Source organism: Nyctereutes procyonoides, unplaced genomic scaffold (genome assembly GCF_905146905.1).
Source record: "Nyctereutes procyonoides isolate TBG_1078 unplaced genomic scaffold, NYPRO_anot_genome, whole genome shotgun sequence".
NCBI classification, from domain to species: Eukaryota; Metazoa; Chordata; class Mammalia; order Carnivora; family Canidae; genus Nyctereutes; species Nyctereutes procyonoides.
In genome coordinates, this window is record NW_026575043.1 from 34227606 (window position 1) to 34246202 (window position 18597).

The 18597-nt window shown below is 59.1% G+C and overlaps 3 protein-coding genes and 1 non-coding gene across 5 annotated transcripts in view; 1 reads left to right on the plus strand and 3 right to left on the minus strand.

The window, feature by feature from the left end:
* Positions 1–3348: 3348 nt before the first annotated feature.
* Positions 3349–11036, minus strand: RANBP1 (RAN binding protein 1). The gene is made up of 6 exons (XM_055323428.1): positions 10880–11036; positions 9491–9627; positions 7439–7596; positions 5092–5220; positions 4314–4379; positions 3349–3772 (listed from the first exon to the last, which is right to left on the minus strand). Exons 1-6 carry the CDS (start codon positions 10892–10894, stop codon positions 3651–3653), a joined length of 627 nt encoding a protein of 208 aa, XP_055179403.1. The 5' UTR covers positions 10895–11036; the 3' UTR covers positions 3349–3650.
* On the minus strand, positions 4156–4281 carry LOC129508462 (small nucleolar RNA SNORA77). Its single transcript, XR_008664196.1, has one exon. It is a non-coding gene; the product is annotated as a small nucleolar RNA SNORA77 (small nucleolar RNA).
* Positions 11037–11347: 311 nt separating the features above from the next.
* Positions 11348–15952, plus strand: TRMT2A (tRNA methyltransferase 2 homolog A). 2 transcript variants are annotated; one of them, XM_055323426.1, is made up of 12 exons: positions 11348–11635; positions 11840–12402; positions 12665–12773; positions 13061–13242; positions 13418–13532; positions 13625–13740; positions 13819–13930; positions 14451–14573; positions 14744–14819; positions 15085–15201; positions 15314–15410; positions 15488–15952. In XM_055323426.1, the coding sequence occupies exons 1-12, from the start codon at positions 11600–11602 to the stop codon at positions 15720–15722; spliced, it is 1881 nt and encodes a 626-aa protein (XP_055179401.1). In that variant the 5' UTR covers positions 11348–11599; the 3' UTR covers positions 15723–15952. The 2 variants fall into 2 exon arrangements, with proteins under 2 accessions (XP_055179401.1, XP_055179402.1); XM_055323427.1 differs by having other exon boundaries at positions 11348–11611.
* Positions 15953–16796: 844 nt separating this feature from the next.
* The window catches only part of DGCR8 (DGCR8 microprocessor complex subunit), a 39512-nt gene continuing 37711 nt past the window's right edge, over positions 16797–18597 (minus strand). Inside the window, exon 14 of the mRNA XM_055323425.1 lies at positions 16797–18328. Within this exon, the coding sequence (XP_055179400.1) occupies positions 18245–18328 (84 nt within the window). The 3' untranslated portion in view covers positions 16797–18244. The remainder of the gene's footprint in view (positions 18329–18597) is intronic.

Sequence of the window (18597 nt, forward strand, 5' to 3'; positions counted from 1 at the left end):
GCCAGGACCCTCGCCCCGCGGCCGCGCCCGCCCCCCGCCCCGCCCCGCCCCGCCCCGCCCCGGGAGCCACCGCGCCCCGCCCCGCCGCGCTCCGGAGCCGCGCAGCCGCCGTCAGGCACCTGCAGCCCCGGCCCAGCCCAGGCCGCCGCGGACCACGCCGGGCTCCCGGTGCCCCGCCCGCAGGCCGTGGCGCGGCGGCCGGTCGGGCCCTCCTGGGCCTCGGTGTGCCCCGAGCACCGCGGGAGCCCGTGCGTGCGGTCCCCGTGACGTCCCTGCTCCACGCCATTGCCGAGGAGGGCCAGACCCCTCGTCTGGAGCCGCCTGGCATTCACCGGGCTGGGGAACCCCTGACACTGGGGGGGCACCCTCATTGTTTACCTCTGGCCCACCTCCCAGCCCTCGGGCCACAAGGATGCAGAGCCCAGCTGGTGAGCGGGGTAAGGGGGCAGGGGGCGCTGGACTCTCAGGGAGAGGCCTCCTGGCCCCAGCTGCTGGTTTGGGAGTGTGCGTAGGTGGGAGAGCTAGGGCCGGGTGAGCCCTTCGGCCCTCGCCCCTCGCCCCTCGGGAAGCGGGCATCCTGCCCTGCCTGGGATAGGCCAGCGGCCAGGCCCTCCTCCTGCAGGAAATCCCACCCTCCAGCCCGGCTGCCGCTGCCCGTTTAAGGTGGACCTGCACCCTTGCAGTGCCCGGCTGCGGCTGCGGTGCGGACGAGCAGGCTCAGCAGGCGGGCAGAGCAGTGCCCAACCGCTGGGAGGGTAGGACCTGGGTCATGCTCCGAACCCTCCACAGTTAGGGCCAGGAAGTCTCTGTTCCCTCTAACACACCCCCAGGGCCCTCTGCTCAGAAATCAAGACCCATCAGCATCCTCCCCAGGTGGGAATCCGTGTGAGGGGTCCTCACCCTCCTTGGCCCTGAGCACCTGGTCCTCTATGGCCAGAATCCCTTGCTGCTCAGGGGCCACCTCCCCAGGCCATGCTGCCACAGGCCCTGGGGATCGTCGGCCTGGAAGCCCCTTCCTGCCTGTAGGTGGGCCTTATGAAGGCACCAGTCCCAGCGAGCAGGCTGCCGGCTGTGTGCCATTAGAAAAGACCTGGGGCATTAATACAGCTGCCTGACAGCAAAGATGGTGATGGGCTTTTCCCCATAACACTGCAGTTTTAGCCTCTGCCCTGCGGGGAGCCCACTTCAGGGGCCCCACATAGGGTTAGGGGAGCACCCTTGCACTGAGTGGGAGGCTCAGGGCACAAAAGTGAGCCAAGAGCAGACACCTCCTTACTTCTGCCCACAGCACCCCAGCCCTCCGATAGCCTCAGCGCCTGGAGCTGCAAGGTCCAGGGTCCTCACGAAGACTCCAGCCAAAGCATGCCCCACCCAAGCTTTGCCCTTGTTCCTGTCCTTCTGCGAGCCAGCCCTGGGACCCCAGGCCTCTGGAAGCCTCTGGATGCAGGCCCACTTGTGAGAGGCTCTTCCCCACAGGCTCCCAACTGGTAGCCCAGGCCCAGTCAGGTCTGACTCCAGGTCGTGCAGATGCGGCACCAGGACAGCTGAGAGCTGAGAGCTGTGGAGTGTGCCAAGCACTGGTCACAGTAAAGGGTGCTTGGAATCTCCTTGGTGAGGTCCCTGCAGACTCTCTGGGCAGAGGGGAGTCCTGGATGGGGGGAGGGAAGAGGACAGAGACCTAGGGAGGCTTCTGACCTGGGAGTCCTCCCCCTAAGGAGTTAAGATCCCCAGGAAAAGGAAAGCACAGCAGGCTTGCCCAACCTGCAGCCCAGTGGACTGACCTGGAACGGAAAGGTTCATGTCCCTTCTCACTCCTTCCCCAGTACCATCAGCACCTCAGTTGTAGCTTGCCATTGCCACTGTGCCACAGGGAGGAACCCACATAAGAACACACTGGCTGAGGGGCACGGGAGAGGCCCCGCTGGCATCCCTGCTCATCCCAGTGGGACCGTCAGGACCGCACGCCTCCCTTTCTGCAGCACTGCAGTGTCAGCAATCCACACCTTTACATGCACCCTGTAATGTGGCCTGGTCACAGCACAGCCCTGCTCCCCAGCCGTTCTGAGGGGCCTACCCTGCGGTCAGGGTTTTCCCCCCTGGAGGAAAGGGGAGACACAATTCATCACCCAAGAGGAAGTCAGCCTGGGCTTTTACATCAAGAATTTATCTTGTATGGGAGCCCAAAGCAAAAAAACAGAATGTTCAACAACCATTCTATGCTAAAAGGGAGTGTCCTTCCCTGAAGGATCAAGCCTGGGCCGGCCTTTCATACATCAGTGCATCTAAAGGAAGCCCACGGGGAAGCAACTGTTCTTTACATCAAAATTCCCCAGAAGATAGGGGAGGTGCACGAGCTTCAATGTACTTTCTTGGTGGGAAGAGCCCCTGTGCCCACTGGGACTTTGAGAGGACCCAGACCTGTGCCTCTAGAGGACTAAGGCTGCCAGGACACAATGCTGGCCAGTGAACTCTTCAGTGTGGCTTTTTAAAAAAAGAGCCGCTTCCTTTCGAAGTACATCCCCCAGAGGGAACAACGACCCAAGGGATAGAACCAGACCCAGGTCCCAGGACCCAGCACACTGGGAGGTCGGACAGAGTAGGGGCTGGCGGGTAAACTGGCCACACTGTAAAGTACCCCCAGCAGGTGTTAATGGCCAGCAGCCAAGCGAGAGGAGTACCCCAAAACTCCAGGGCCAGGTCATAACTTGCTAGTCCTCCCACTGGAGGGCAGCATGGCCACATTCCGCTGCTCCTTTGGCCTCCCAGGACAAGTTACCATGTGTCACCATGCGCCTTGAGAAGCGTGTCGGTGCACCAAAAACGCTTCTCCCCCACTTAGGACAACACTGAGACACAGTTTGTTTTACAAGACGAACCTCCAAATGGTGGTAACCCATTTGCGTTCTTGAAAACGTCCCTTTATTTAAAGCTATTGTAGATGGCCACAATTCCACCCATATGGAGATGCCACGAGTGAGCGGGCAGGAGTTTCCTCTGAGGATGGCAGCAGGGTATCCAAGGAGGGCCGTGGGCCAATCCTGCACTCATGCACTCCACCAGACAAGTGTGCTACAGGACCAGCCTTTCCCTCCGCCAGAGGGTACTCTGATGGTCTTCCTTTCCCTCCCCCAGAGGCAAAAACCAAAATGCCTACCTATTCCTGGCCACAAGCACACGTGCCCCACCTCAGACACAGCACGGCCCCAGGGGCCAACCCCCAAGCCCATGGCAGAGGAGCCAGTGGCAGAGGGTGGGACCCGCGCTGCTGCCCTCACGGGCCAGAGCCAGGGGGCACCCACACTGCTACTCCCAGGACAGGCCGGCGCACACATGGTCCTCCCCTCCGTGCAGGTTTCAAATGTGTCGTTTATTCGCTATTTTTGATGACTATAAATAAGTGTTTCCACTATGGAAAAGAAAGTGAGCACAGTACATTTTCATGACTGGGGAATGGATTTTCTGAAGTCTTCTTCAATAGGGCAAAAACTTAGAAAAAAACAACCTGAATTTTGGAATTCAGTTCTTTATATAAAGTCCCTTGTAAAAACAAAACAGAATAAAAACAAACTGAAAAGAAGGGGCAGGGCAAAATTTAAAAAAAGAAAAAAGGAGGAAAAGAACGGAAGGAAGAGAAAACAAGGGGAGGTGGCTTATTGCTCCTCCTCCGCTCCAGCCTTGCTCTCGGCATCTTCTGACTCCTTGCTCTCCTCCTTCACCGAGAGAGCTTCTAGCTTCTCAGTCACCTTCTCGGCATCGTCATTTTTGCCCGACCCTGCTAAGACATAGGGGGACGCAGTAAGAAGACGGAGAAGCAGTGCCCGGCCCAGCCCGCCCACCTCCTGTGGTCCTGGGCAGAGGCCGCAGGACAGGTCACTTCACAGTGTGCCAGCCAAGCCAGCCTCCAGGGTCACACTAACGAGGAAGAGCTCATGCCTGGGACGGCAGTCAGGGAGCTCAGTTATGTTGGGTCACCAGCTACGGCAGCCATCGTTGGGCCCCAAGTGACCAGGCGACTGTGAGGACCTCTTGAGGCCCCTCTGGCCACAGGCTCTAGCCAGCCAGACATCGTGACTCAGCTGCCAGCCTGGGGGCTGTGAGGCCAGGCCGGGGAGCACATGCTTGGGGCCCTGATGGCCAGCTCACTCCCAAGAGGCACCCTGTGTTCCCAGACGGCTGTATCACCCTTGACAGGACGAGATGGTCACAGCACCCCGGGATGTTTCTGTGGCAGACAGAAAAAGCACCCGCCTGGGGCTGCAGCCGGATGCAGAGTGAGTCTGCAAGGAAGTCCCCTACCCACGACACCATGTCACCTTTCTTTTCTCTCTCTTCTATCTCTTTCCTGCATTCTTCAAACTTTGTTTTGAATTTCTGTGCATCTGCAGAAAGAAGAGACGAGACTTCCTAAGATCCCTAAACAGTGAATAGGTCCTGGGGGGTATGAAGCATCAAAAGTCACACACGGCTCATCCCATAGCCAATTCTGACTTAAGGACATAGCCCTAGGCTCACTCTTACCCGGACCAAGCAGTAATATTCTCCAGTCCCTCCTGAGACTGGTGGCTATATTGGGTTGTCTCCCTCCATCTGACTCCGTGACAATTTGGGCAGAGCAACACACGGTTCTGATGGCCGTGCACAACCATGGGACAGGGCCCTGCCCAACACTCAACTCTCCACTCATGACAGAGTAGCTGCTAGACAAGGCCCACTGTGCACCTCTGATGATCCAGGGCTGGAAAGACGGCTAAGCCGAGGAGAGGTCAGCCTGGACCCATGCTGCCAGCAGACTCTGGGAAGGGGACGCCTGCCCCAGGTAGACTGGATGCCCAGGGATGGCAGTCAGGGGAAAGACCTGAGGTTAAAAGGGAAAAGACCCTGCTCGTGGCCTCAGAGCCTGGGTGAGGCCTTGACAACACACGGCTCAACTGCAGGGCTTATGTCCCTCCTCCGAGGCAGCACAAGACAGCAAGGTGGGACCAGTCCTTACCACACACCTCCCAGGTGCTATCAGTTCTCCCCACAAAGCTATGCGGACAGACAGGCAGCCGCAGTCAGACTGTCCCCGGGGCCTGGTGCCCTTCTGCTTACTCTCAGCATTTAGGAAGCGGATGGCCAGCAGCTCTGGCTTGGGGCACTCGTCGGCAAAGTCAGCGTGGGTGTTCCAGACCCAGGCACGGTCGCTGCCCGCGTTCGGCTTCAGTTCCATCATCGGTGTGACTGGAGAAGAGGAGCCGTGTGAGGATCCTGTCAACTGCCTCAAGGTCACCCCACCACAAAAGGCCCTGGTTGCCAATGCAAGGTCCTGCTTTGGGGTCCACCAACCAGGCTTAAACAAAGTCCCATGGGATATGGATCTTATTCAAACAAGTTTCTTTGCAAACACCTCATATTCACTTAGAACCAGGACTCTCCTGATCTGGAAACGGGGTGGCCTGCTCCCTGACACAGAAACACCTCAGCAAGGGTCTCTAATTCCATTAGAACAAGGCTCTAACACCAACAGAGCCACTCACACTTAGCCCTTCCTGTGGAGCACCCATCCTGTGACTGTGTCCACGCTCAGTCGCACCAACTGGCCCAATGGGAGATGGGGGACAAAAACTGTACGCAGGGTGGTAAGGGGTTGGGGTTGGACCAGGGAAACCACTCTGACGTTGTCGAGGGACCTTGGGGGATGAGGCACCCAGAAGTGGACACCGTGGGCCTTGTGACATGCTCATACATCATGGAAATCAAAGCTGTGACCTGGAATAAGCACAGCCACCCCAGTGTCCTCAGGCTTTGCACAGCCCCAAGGAGGAAAGGGGAGACAGACTGAGTGAAGAACAAGAGCACCCCCAATGCCGCACCCACAGGTGTGCCCCTGCCCAGCCCCAAGCACACAGACCACCTAACCGGGAAGTCACACCATCTCCATGTAGATATCTGGAGAGCCCTTGAGCTGTAGAGAGCTCAGAAGTGCCACTGCCTCCTCCTGCCACTACCCACCTGCTACATCAAGGGTCTATGGTATGTATCGGGTCCAGAACTCCCACCTACAATGCGGAAACAACCTAGTGACCTGATGAGGCTCTGAAAGCACAGGGTGTCCGAAGACCCCTGGGGAGAAATTCAAATTGAAATGGAAGTCAAGGGCCAGGGCAGACAGGCAGGGGCGGTGGGGTTCATTAGAGGACATCCAAGCGGCCCAAGCAGCATAAAAGAGGCGCCTGGGTGGCTTAGGCTATTAAGCGTCTGCCTGCAGCTCAGGTCATGATCCCAGGGTCCTGGAATCAAGCACCACATCAGGCCCCTGCTCAGCGGGGACTCCACTTCTCCCTCCCTCTGCCCCTCTGCCGCTTGTGCTTTCTCTCAAACAAATAAAATATTCATTAAAAAAAAAAAAAAAAAAAAGGGAAGGGCACAAAGGCCCCTTCCCACCATCCCTCGGGTCTCTGTAAACCCGCTCATCCTTCCACATCATCCTCAAGGGCGGTTTTGCTCCGGTTCCCGCCTGGTCACCCTGTATGCCCAAATGAGGGGCCCTGCCCTGCCAGACACGCATTCTCCCCAGTAACGCAGACATGGCACTGAATCAGCAATGGAGCCCAAAACGTGACTGCTTCCAAAGACACAGGGCACTGCAGGACAACCCAGCAGCCAAGTGACTGATATGGCCAGAACTTACTGTCATCTCTTCACAGGCCAGGCCTGGTGTGGCTTTTCCCAGAACCCACCCCCACCATGAGGAGTCCAGGGCTGATGCATCACACCTGTCCAAATGCCTCAACCTGTCACCACCCCCTACCTGCTCGGTCTCACAGGCACCTAAGGATAAGGTAGCCACCTCCTCCCCTCACCCCTTTTCCCTTCTGTGTCCTCCTCCGGGGACACCCTGCAGGGACAAAACACATCAATGAGTGGGAAGGTAAGGGCCCCTGGGAGGCTCAGTCGGTTAAGCCTGCCTTCGGGTCCAGGTCCGGGCCTGATGTCAAGCTCCCTGCTCAGTGGAGAGCTGCTTCTCCCTCTCCCCCTGCTTGTGTGAGCATGCTCTGTCAAGTAAATGAATAAGAACTTTAAAAACAAAGAGTGGGAAAGCTTCCTATGGGGCATGTCAAATACAGCAACAGCTGTCCTCACGCCACCCATTCCTGGGGCAGACCCTCCATGGTCCCGAGCCCACAATGGGGCTGTGTCCACCCCACCATGTCCTATCTGCCTGGGCTCCACAGCGTGTATGCCTTAAGTTTTTCTGTAGGTCTGCTCTGCTCTGAGTTCAGAGAGTGTTGGAACACCTCATTTCCCACTTTAAGTCCTGAACACAATGCGAATATGTGCCCCATGTCACAGTGTGCCCCCAGGCTCCCGTGTGGCACCGAAGGCAGCCTGCCCTTAGACTTGAAGGCGTCCTTATGTGGGACTCAGAGTGAAAACTCTCCCCAAAAAGGTCACCTACTGTAGTGGTTGGCGCATATCTTCAGGGTCTTGTCCCTCCTCATAAGGAGACGAATGGTCCCTTTCTCCTTATGCTTCAGAAGCTTGACGTCACCAGTGCCTCGTTCCTTCCATTCTGGGAGATCGTTCTCTGAAGCGAATCGGAATAGCTTTGCCCGCCTTCAAGAAAAGCCATTAAGAGAGGGCTTAGATGTGCACAGAGAGGGGAATACACAGCCAAATGTTTGCTGGGAAAGAACACTTGTTTTCTGTGCATTGAACAAATGGCTGTTTCTAGCACCTCCATAGACACCCTTTCCTTTCTTGGTACCTCTAGGACTGTTAGTTAAAAAACTACCAAAAGAGCAAGTCAACAACCAAATCCCAAGTTTTACTTGGAATAATCAAAGAGAAAAGAGATTTCTAACAGAAAGACCCAATTTCTCAGCAAAGACACCCCCCTCCCCAAGTACGCTAGGCTTGCCTGTGATCACACAGTAGGGCAGCCCCTGGTGTCCCATAGGGCCACAGGGGTAGCACTGAAACAGAGAGAGGTCGAGGACCCCTGTCCTCCACAGGGCCAGCCCTTCCCCCTGCTGTGAGATGCCCTCTTTCCCTGGCCCCCCAACACAGAGAGGGAGCTGTAGACCTCTACTCAGGCCACCAAGCTCTGGCCCAACACCCTGCCCTCCTGCCCAGAATAGTACCTCACATTGGGCCCAGCCAAAGCCCCGTCCCACCGGGCAGCAAAGCCCCCGTGGTGAGCCCAACAGTCCTGCCCTTAGGACTTCAGGCTCCATTTCCTTCCCCCTAGGACCCCAGCCTTGCTGGTCCATTTCCTGCACAACACCCTGCTCTCTTTCCCAAACTCAATTCTGTTAAGGGAGATAACTGCCCTCAAAAGGATGCCACCGGAGCTTTCACCTGACGCCCAAGGGCCCAGACGTAAAGGCCTGACCTGCTGGCCTCACCTCCCTCAGGAAGAGCCTATGTTCAGGACTGCCAAGAGCAGTTCTCAGTCCAGTGTGGGCAGGAGGGCCAGAGCGGGGGGTGAGTGTGTGTGTGACAGCACCAGCAGAAGTCCTCACTCCTGGGAGGGAACAGTCCCTGGCTGTGGCACCATTTCTGGGCAAAGCACACATGTGGAGATCCAGTATCTTCTGGGACAGACCCACCACTCTCTTGAGATCAAAGGGATATATGTGACTCTCCTCCCCCAGGCCTTTCAGAGTAGTGGGAAGAGGCTTGTCTTCCCAATCTGCCTTCCTTAGAGGGAGGAGTCAGGAAAGCACTCGAACCCTCAACTGGCTTTTTGGATAGAATCTGAAGAGTGGGGGAGTTCCGTAAGCTTGGACAGGAAAAGCACTCCAGCCTATTTCCGTTAACTTGAAACAGAACCTAGCGTTCCCTGTGATGCTGAGCACAGGCAACAGGTCAGTCTCGGCAGCGCGCTGATTTTGTCACAGACATCTCAACAAATGGCTGGTGCCAGTGCTACTTAAAAATGACACCTGCCTTTGTAGGTTCTCACTGAAGGCACCAAAAAACACATGTACAATGATTTTTTAGAAAGTGATTTTGGTAAGTGTAACACCATCCCCTTTCATTTGTAATCCCAAGTGTTATTTTGGGCATTAAAAACACTGATTTGGGAGTTCACAAACTTCAGGATGCCAAAGTCTGTAGCACAAAAGAAATGATAACAATGGCAGAGTCTCCCTGTTCAACCAGATGAAAGGTGCAGTTGGAAACCTCTAAAGGCAGCAAGCCTCTAAGGTGGCAAGGACAGAGGACTGTGGCGATGCCCACTGGGGACAGAGCAGCAGGAACAGGACACCAGGGAGCACCTGTGCTCTCCACAGGACTGGCCACCAGAAGAAGGGGCACCAAGTAAAGAGTCGTCCAATAGCTTTTTGATTTCCACATAGGATTAGTTATTGCACAATCCCAACCAAGCCCTTTCCTCAGTCTCAGTCCAATTGCAAGCCAGGCCAAGACCCTGATGGCCATAAAAACCATAACCTCAATCTTACACTAAAGATACCAAGGTCTGGGGCAACGTGAGCTTACTTACATCTTAAAAAGCTCTTCTTCATCTTCTTCCAGCGTTTTAATTTCTTGCTCAGGAAGAGAAACTATAGGTTCGAACTGGGGGTCGTGGTTGGACTCATCTGCATTCTCGGTGGAGGTGTCATGGTCCTCATGGGTGTCCTGTGGAGGGAGGTGCAGAGAAGTGACTCGGCTGGCTCCAGAGCCTGGCCCCCACCCAGAGCTCAGCTGTGCCCGCAGTGGGCAATCCCTCCTAGTGAATGGCCTCATCCCAAAGCAAGAGGTTAAGCCCACAGTCTTTCACACAAGGCTGGCACCCCCATTCAAGAGTGCACAAAGATGCTGAACTTCCATGCCCTCCGCAGAGGCATCAGGCACGTGTGTGCAGTGTGGCTGGGGCCCCTCAAGGTGGGCGGCCTACTGGCCAGACGCACTGCCTCATCACTTCGCACCTGTCTCCTCACCTGTAAAATCTGGGTAAGGACAGCGCTAGGTGAAGATTAAAAGGCACAATGGTGGAAGAGAGCCTCATGGAGCCTGTCACCTTTTCACCAACGTTTACTGGTTGAAGGGAAAAAAAAAAAAAAAAAAAAACACCCCGTGCTCTTGTTTAGCAGAAAGGGGTGAAAGTGGCCACCAACTCCTAGAGTTTACATGAAATGCACGTCCTGCCGGCAGTTTTATCTTACATCCCAAAGTTGATGCGTCGACAGAAATCATACAAATAGAAAACTACAGGCCACAGAAGAGCCTGTTTTAGGTTCAAGTCTCACAAAACACGTGGCTTGGCGATCTGCAGTCCGTAAGAACCCGGGGGGCTTTACTACCCGTCCCGAGCCGGAACAGCAAATACGAAAAGCTGCCTTTCGCGGTCGGCCAGCTCGCCCGGGCAGAGGCCCGCGGTCCCCGGAGCAGCCGCCGCCGCGGGTCGCGCGGCCCGGCCCGTCCACCCGGCTGGAACCAGACCTTCCGCCTCCGCGGCCTGCGGCCGTTCAGGACGTGAGCACAGAATGAATGAAGCGCTGCGCAGGCGGCGGCGGGAGGGACGCTCGGTTCCGGTGGGAAGCCGCGGAAGCCGGGCCCCCGCCTGGGTCTCAGGCGAGCAGCACAGCGAGCGGAGACCACGGAGCCTGGGCGGCGGGCCGCCCCCCGCCCGGATGGAGCGCCCTGGCCTCGGCGGGGCCCGCCCCAAGGTCACGCGGGCGCCCGGCAGCCCCCAAGCCCGCGCCCCCAGGCCCCGCGGGCCCCAGGCCGCGCTCCCCGAAGCTCGACCACGCGCCGCCGAGGCTCCTTAAGGCACGGAGCCCGCAAGCCGGCGGGGGTTGGCGGCGGAGGCGCGGGCCGCCCACGTGGCCGCCGGTAGCGGCCTCGGCCTCCCGGCCCCCACCCGGTCCCCGCCCGAGCCCGGCCGCACCTTGGCGGCCGCCATGGGGGCGCGGCGGCGGCGGCGGCGGCGGCTCGGCTGGCTCGGTCGTCGCTGGCTCCGCGGCCTCTCGGCGGCTGGTCGTCGTAGCTCCTTCCCTCCGCGTCTGGCGCCGGCGCCTCCCGCCCTCCCGCTCTTCCCTCCGCCCCGCGACCCGAACCCCGACCCCTGACCTCGGCGGCGGGAAACGCGACGCGATTCAAAACCAGCGCAGCTTTATTGGCTCACACGGCGGACAGTCTCATTGTCCTGCCCGCCCCGCGCTTCCCGCCAAAACGCCCCCGGCGCATGCCCGGCCAGCCCGGCAGCCAGGGGACGTGCACTCCCGGCGGCCCTCGCGCGCACTTCCGCCCCGCGGTGGCGCGCGCCCCTCGGGCTCGCTAAGGGCCTGGGAATCCGAGCTGGCGCGTGGCGATGACATCACCGGAAGTCGAGATGATAGAGACGCGCGGCCTCGGCGGCACGCGCTGGCTCACGGGAGAGCGGCCAACCAGGCGAGCGGCCGGCACGGGCCCCTGGCGGGCGGGCGGCGTACCCCACGTCGGGGACGCGAACCCGAGCGGCGAGGGTTCGAGTCCCGCCCCCGCCCTGGGCGGAGCCGGGAAGCGGCCTCGCGGCGTTGCGGCCGCCCTGCGAGCGCCTGCCTCTCTTCTGCCAGGCCCAGGGCCCGGAGGCGGAGGTGGCCCTCGCGGGGGCCCCGGACGGGACCGGATGGACCGGACGGTGAGTGACGAGCTCGACAACGAGGTAAAGTGAAGGGAGATCGTGACGGGAGGCCGGGCGGGGTGGGGGGGGGGCGGGAAGCCGCTAGGAGAAAACGTGGGACGGGGGCAAGTTGGGAGCCCGGCGGAGGGGCGAGCCGGGGCGCCGGGTGCCTTAACGGAGGGCTCGTGGGCGGCGCCCAGGCCCTGGGGCCAGTCCTCACCCCGAGGCCCGTCTCCCCCTGCACAGCGCCCTGTGCCCGTGGACGGCTGCGGCCCGGACGGCGGCGGTGCCCAGGGCAGCCCTGCGGCCCCGGCCCCCCGGGAGGAAGCGCAGGAGCAGGAAGGGGCGCCCGGGGCGTCCGCAGAGGCCGCGCCTCAGCCCGGCCTCTACAGCTACATCAGGGACGACTTGTTCACCTCGGAGATCTTCAAGTTGGAGCTGCAGAACGTGCCCCGCCACGCCAGCTTCAGTGACGTCCGGCGCTTTCTGGGCCGCTTCGGCCTGCAGCCTCATAAGACCAAACTCTTTGGGCAGCCTCCCTGCGCCTTTGTGACCTTCCGCAGCGCCGCTGAGCGGGACAAGGCCTTGCGTGTGCTGCACGGTGCCCTCTGGAAGGGCCGCCCACTCAGCGTGCGCCCCGCCAGGCCCAAGGCGGATCCCATGGCCAGGAAGAGGCGGCGCGAGGATGAGGGTGAGCCCACAGCCACCTGCATCGCAGATGTAGTGACCCCTCTTTGGACCGTGCCCTATGCTGAGCAGCTCGAGCGGAAGCGGCTGGAGTGCGAGCAGGTGCTACAGAAGCTTGCCAAGTGAGCGTGGGTGCAGATCACCCGGTGGCCCCGAAGCTCTGCTCGGCTGCATGCTCATCCAGCCCCCACCGTGCGCCGTGCAGACATCCTCACGGCTGCACAGTCTCGTGGGCAGTAAGCCAGGAAGCCCCGTGTATAATCAGGGGGGCTGGTGAGGTCCGGAGGGAGGAGCCCAGGCACCTGGGCATTTGGAGAATGGCTGGGGGTGGTGGGCTGGGGGGCAGCGGGCTGAGTCCAACCTTGGCCTCACCTCGTCCTGTAGGGAAATTGGGAGCACCAACCGCGCCCTGCTGCCCTGGCTGCTCTCACAGAGGCACAAGCACAACAAGGCCTGCTGCCCACTGGAGGGGGTTAGGCCGTCACCCCAGCAGGTCAGGCCCGGCTGCTGCAACCAGAAATCCACCTTGTGTTCTAAGAGGAGCTCTTCTCTCTTACCTCTACCATAGCTTTCCTTGTTTTCTGTCTCTTTCTGGTGTTCGTCACGTGACTATTACTTGTTGTCAGCCCCATCCCCTGGACTGCCAGGCCCCGTGGGGAAACTGGTGCCTCTCGCTCACCACCATCTCTCACTTGATGAGCTCTTTTGGCCGCTCACAAGTGCTGGACGGCCAGAGTAAGGTCAGGTGTGTCTCTCTGCCTCCCTCCACCCTCCCTGCAGACCGAGTATCGTAATAAGTGTGAGTTTCTGGTTGGCGTCGGGGTGGACGGGGAGGACAACACAGTCGGCTGTCGGCTTGGCAAGTATAAGGGTGGGACATGTGCTGTGGCCGCCCCCTTTGACACCGTGCACATCCCTGGAGCCACCAAGCAGGTGGTGAAGGCCTTCCAGGAATTCATTCGGTGAGGGCTTATGGCTGGGCTGGAGGCCCAGAAGTTCTGAGGTGGGAGCAGAGGATCTGCCTGGGGGGGTCCTGGGATTGTGATCTGGCGGGTATGGCTGGTAGAGTGGGGAGGCGCTCACTCAGTCCTGGTTGGCCGATGCTGAGGGACTCAGGGCCACTCATGGCTGCCACAGGTCCACTCCGTACTCCGCGTACAACCCAGAGACGTACTCAGGACACTGGAAGCAGCTGACTGTGCGCACCAGCCGCCGTGGCCAAGCCATGGCCATTGTCTACTTCCACCCCCAGGTCTCAGGAGGGGTGGCCCTGCTGGGGGAGGGTGTCTGGGCCACGGTGAACTGTGACACAGCCTTACAGGGCATTTTCTGCTGCTTACCTAGAAACTGGGCCCTGAGGAACTGGCCGGGCTGAAGGCCTCCTTGGCACAGCACTTCATGGCGGGGCCAGGCAAGGCCACTGGGGTGACCTGCCTCTACTTTGTAGAGGAGGGACAGCGGTGAGGAGCCTGGGTAGGGGTGGGGCGGGTCCCTGCAAGGGCTGGTGACACTGATGGACTTACTCTGCCACCCAACAGAAAGACGCCCAGCCAGGAGGGCCTGCCCCTGGAGCACGTGGCTGGAGACCGGTGCATCCATGAGGACCTGCTGGGGTTGACCTTCCGGATCTCTCCTCATGCTTTCTTCCAGGTAGCCCCAAGTCTCGGGGGATCATGACACATGGAGGCCTCACACGATGTCAGGATGTCAGTGATGAATGGGGATAGGGGGCTAGGGCAGTGACAGCAGGTTAGCCTGGGGAGACCTGGGGAGAATGTCAAAGCAGGGGAGCCACAAGGATCGTAAGGTAGGAAAACAGTTATTTGCTGTTAGGTTGACAACCCTCTTAGAGGGACCTATGTGGGGTATAGAAAGGAGTTGGGATGATGCTAGGGCTCTGGCACCCAGAAAAGAGGTAAGGGATAGGGTATCAGCATCAAGTTGCTTTTAAAGCCAGGAGACTAGGTGAGGTTGCCAGCATGATGGGATTGAGGGTCAGTCCAAGGATTGGGCCTCGGGCAGTCAAACAGCTAGATGTGCGGGAGGGATCGGGACCCCTGGGAAGAGGGCGAGTGGGCTGGGGATGGGAGCCGGGGGCTGTACAGGAGGGCATGCTGCTTGGGTGGGGAGGCTGCCCTGCCCTCCTGGACGCTGCCTGCCCGCCCTGCAGGTAAACACCCTGGCGGCCGAGGTGCTCTACACGGTCATCCAGGACTGGGCCCAGCTGGACACAGGGAGCACGGTGCTGGACGTGTGTTGTGGCACTGGCACCATCGGCCTGGCACTGGCCCCCGTGAGTGCCCCCTGCCTCACCCCACCCATGTTGTCACCTGCCCTGTGACCCCTAGTGACCTCCAGCCCTTCCAGATCCTTTGTCACTCCCAATGCCTCCTGTTGTACCACGGTCTTAAAAGCCTGTGGGATGGGGCAGGGTGCCACAAGTATGTCCTTTCTTGGTTTCAGAGGGTGAAGAGAGTTGTGGGAATCGAGCTGTGCCAGGAAGCCGTGGAAGATGCCCGGGTGAACGCCCGAGATAATGGTGAAAGCCAGCCCTCCACACAGTGGGCGGGCAGCAGATGCTCCTGCCTGGGACCTGGGACTCACCGGGTGGTTCTTAGGGCCCGTGGTGGGGTGAGGGCAGAGGGTGCAGGAGGGCACCCACTGTGTGTCCAGGACACCGGAGCTGAGCAAGGATGAACAGGTTCCTTAGGCGGCTTTTCGTAAAATGCACCTCTGGCCGGGCAGGCCTTGTGGGGGGAAGGCGTCCTGGGTCCCCTGTGACAGGACTATGGTGTCCTGTACAGAGTTGAGCAACGTGGAGTTCCACTGTGGGAGAGCTGAGGACCTGGTGCCCGCTTTGGTGAACAGACTGGCCTCCCAGCAGCTCATTGCCATCCTGGACCCGCCCCGTGCTGGCCTGCGTAAGTGGCCTCCATCGGAGCCTTATGGGGAAGAGGGGGGCAGGGATGTCTGGGTGGCACACCAGGCCACGCAGCCTTGGGCCTGAGGCCCATCCCGTTTGGACTTCCTCAGATTCTAAAGTGATCCTGGCCGTCCGAAGAGCTGAGAACCTCAAGCGGCTCCTCTATGTCTCTTGCAATCCCCGAGCGGCCATGGGCAACTTTGTGGAGTGAGTGTGAGGTGGGCGGCCTGGGGTGGCCCTGCTGGATCCATGTGGCTGACCTTGACCCTCCTCTCTCACCACAGCCTTTGCAGGGCCCCATCTAACCGGGTGAAGGGTGTTCCCTTCCGGCCGGTCAAGGCTGTGGCTGTGGACCTGTTCCCGCAGACCCCGCATTGTGAGATGCTCATCCTGTTTGAGAGGGTGGAGCACCCCAATGGCACAGGTGCCCTGGCACTCCAGGACTCTCCAGCCCAGCCCCCACCGGGGCCCCCAGAGGACACTGTGCAGGAGGAAAGCAGGGCTGCTGCCTCTTGCTAGGTCCCTGGCTAGAGACCCTTTCAGAATGGGGCCATCTGTATCACTGGAGTGGGAGCCAAGGGGTTCTTCAAGTCCTTGCCTTGCCTCAGGACGCTCGGGCAGCACCAAGAGAACACAAAACCTGGCTGACCCACTCAGGGTCCATCTGGAACCTGTTCCCTCCAACCACCCCAAGGTGCCTTTTGGGTTAACTGGGGTACAGAGCAAGAATAAACAATTGCTGAACCGTTGCTGTTATTGTGATGAGAGCTTCAGAGTTCCAGCATGTGGGTTCCCTCCTGCCCCCCACTGCAGGTGTCAGGGACAAGGCTCTCAAAGCACCTGGAGCAGCCCAAGTCTGGGCCCCCAGCTCCCACTAGCCCACTACCACCCTCTGGCACAGCTGCAGGTCACAGCAGTGTGCCCACAGCAACAGGGAGGCAGAGATGTGGATCTCATGGCCCAGGGCCAGTTGTACAGGTGGGCTGGAGCAATGGCAGGGGTAGGGCCCCATGGTCTGTCCCAAGTTCCCTGCACCCCAAGGGAGGCCACTGGAGCTGGGCCAGGGAGAACAGGACAGACACTGCCCAGCTGCTGCAGGAGCACTGTGTCCAAATGCCTCAGCTCTGCAGGGCAGACCGGAGTGGGTAGTTCTGGCCAGAAGAGGATCTAGAAGCCCCAGAGCCTCGTAAGGTTATGAGAAACAAACACCAGTCATTCCCTTTTGGGACAGTTTTGCTTTATGCATTCAGACAATCAAGGCTCACCCTTACAGCCATAGTTTAGCCACCACCTGGAAGTTACACCATGGCCAGTGGCGAGGTGGGTGGCATCAGCACAGGCTCTCCCTGCCCTCTGCCCCCACAGCATGGCTGTGCGCACACAACACTCGTACCCACACGGGTGGGGGGGGGTACAAAGGAAGGACAGGGGAAGGCTGCAGCAGGGCTCGCTGCCTCTAGCTAACACGTGTGCACGAAGCTTTGGTTCACGATGGCGCATCTGGCTGTTGTGAGGGCAAACGGTCACAGTCAAATGATTATTCACAGCTGCAGACAGGAGGCAAGACAGAAGCAAGTGTCTAATTACAGCAACTTGATTTGAGGGTTTTATAAAGGTCAACACAGAAGCCAACCTCAGTCACATCAGTGGTAAGGGAGGGATACACTGTGGGTGGCACACAAGACTGATGGTTTGTCTTCCTGAAAACAAATGCCATCAACACCAACCATGGGGGACGTGATGGACAACAGGCACACCCGTGGGATGGGACCCTGCAGCCCACTGCACCAGGAGTGCACGGCACCCTGAACAGGCCCTCCAGACAGGGAGGGGATGGCTACCGTAACTACCTTGCACAGGCAGACAACCCAGGGCCCCAAGGCAGGGACACACCTACCCAACACCTGTCCACAGAAGCCACTGGGAGAGCACAGCCTGCTGGTCAGACCAGGTGGCCATGAGGCCTGGCTGCACAGGGCAGCTGCCCTTGAAATCCAGTGAAGCCATCGTCACAGGGAAGCCCGCTACCCTCCGTGTGCTTGTGCCAGCTCTGGAGAGGAGCGCCACTTTGTGATCACGGATGGATTGCACAGAGGGTCCTTGTTTCTTCTAAAATCCTCGTGCTAAAATGCTTAACTTTTTATATCTGCTACGTGATTCCAAATCTACCTTCTACTCTCACTGTAAAAGTTTCTTCTCAAATGCTAAAATATCATAAAAGCTTTAAAAATTGATGGGTGGACAGATGGACTTGACTGTGCAAAAATCTTGAGTAAAAAGTTGCCAGAGGCCAGTGAGGGTGAGGGACCTCCGTGTCTAAGAAGACGTGTTTTTAGGACATTAAGACTTACTCAGAAAAAATGGACCACATGCCAGCCCAGGGCCAGGGCCGGCAGCCAGGCGGGGACCTGCAGACTTCATACACTGGCAACATGTTTCAAGGATGGAAAAGAATCACCTTGAGGGCTCGCCTATAGTCTCTGAAAAATAATTGATTCTAAAATTATGTTTATTTTAAGCCAAAAAGGTCTAAATTACTCCTTCCTGTTATAACCTTTTCAGAGAAAAATGGAAAACACAGGAGGTAGGGAAGGGGAGGGGATGCCAGACCGCTGCGGTGGCCGGCGGGGGCCCTGGGCACAGGTGGGCGCCACAGGACTCGGCCACCGCCTTCTCAGTCTGTCGCTTCTTGTCTGTGCAGGTAACATACTGACACTCATGGAAACCTTCATAAACCAGTCTGCAGCAAGTCCACAGAGGCAGAGGTCATCCACAGCCATGCCAAGCTCCTGGCTTCCACCTGTGTGGGCAAGCGGAGTCCGTCCTTGAACACGTCCACTCAGACCTGTGGGCAGCCCCCAAAGAAGAGCTGCATGGCCCTGCTGTCCCCGCACACAGAGCCCCACCCCTCTGGCCTGGGCCTCGGATGCCTGGCCGCAGGGGGGGATCTCGGATCAGAGGCCTGAGGCTGCAGAGTGAGCGGCGCGTGGTGTCCCCAGCGGCAGAGCTGCCAGTCCCCGCGCCTGGCCCTGCCGCCTCCCTCACACGTCCACAGTGCACAGGGGTTCGCCGCCAGGCTGCGCAGATGCCACAATAGACATCTTGGGCTTCTTCCGGGTTTCCTCCTGGAAGAACAACAAAGGTCAGGGATGCCAACAATGTGGAACACGTGATCCAGCCCAACCTCAGGCAAGAGGCTCCCGAGGCAGGGGGTAGAGGTGTGTCGGTGGGGGACGGGGAGTTCAGCGCACTGGTGCCAGGTAGCCTCTGAAGCAGGAGGGCACCACGGCTCTGCAGTGCCAGGTGGAGGGAAGGGAGGCCTGAGGAGTGGACCGGATGGGGGGGCTGGCTGGGTCTCCCTGGATGACGTCTCAGAGGACTACTTCCCTGGGAA

What these genes read in the sequence shown, in the direction of transcription:
- RANBP1 (XM_055323428.1), bottom strand. An exon ending in GATATGCGCCAACCACTACA is followed by an intron (nt 5,221 to 7,438) that starts GTAGGTGACCTT and finishes CCTCTTCTCCAG; the next exon opens with TCACACCGATGATGGAACTG. An exon ending in AGAAGAGAGAGAAAAGAAAG is followed by an intron (nt 3,773 to 4,313) that starts GTGACATGGTGT and finishes ATGTCTTAGCAG; the next exon opens with GGTCGGGCAAAAATGACGAT.
- TRMT2A (XM_055323426.1), top strand. Translation starts at nt 11,600, where the DNA reads ATGGACCGGACGGTGAGTGACGAGCTCGACAACGAG. An exon ending in CTCCTCATGCTTTCTTCCAG is followed by an intron (nt 13,931 to 14,450) that starts GTAGCCCCAAGT and finishes CCCGCCCTGCAG; the next exon opens with GTAAACACCCTGGCGGCCGA. An exon ending in GGTGAACGCCCGAGATAATG is followed by an intron (nt 14,820 to 15,084) that starts GTGAAAGCCAGC and finishes TGTCCTGTACAG; the next exon opens with AGTTGAGCAACGTGGAGTTC.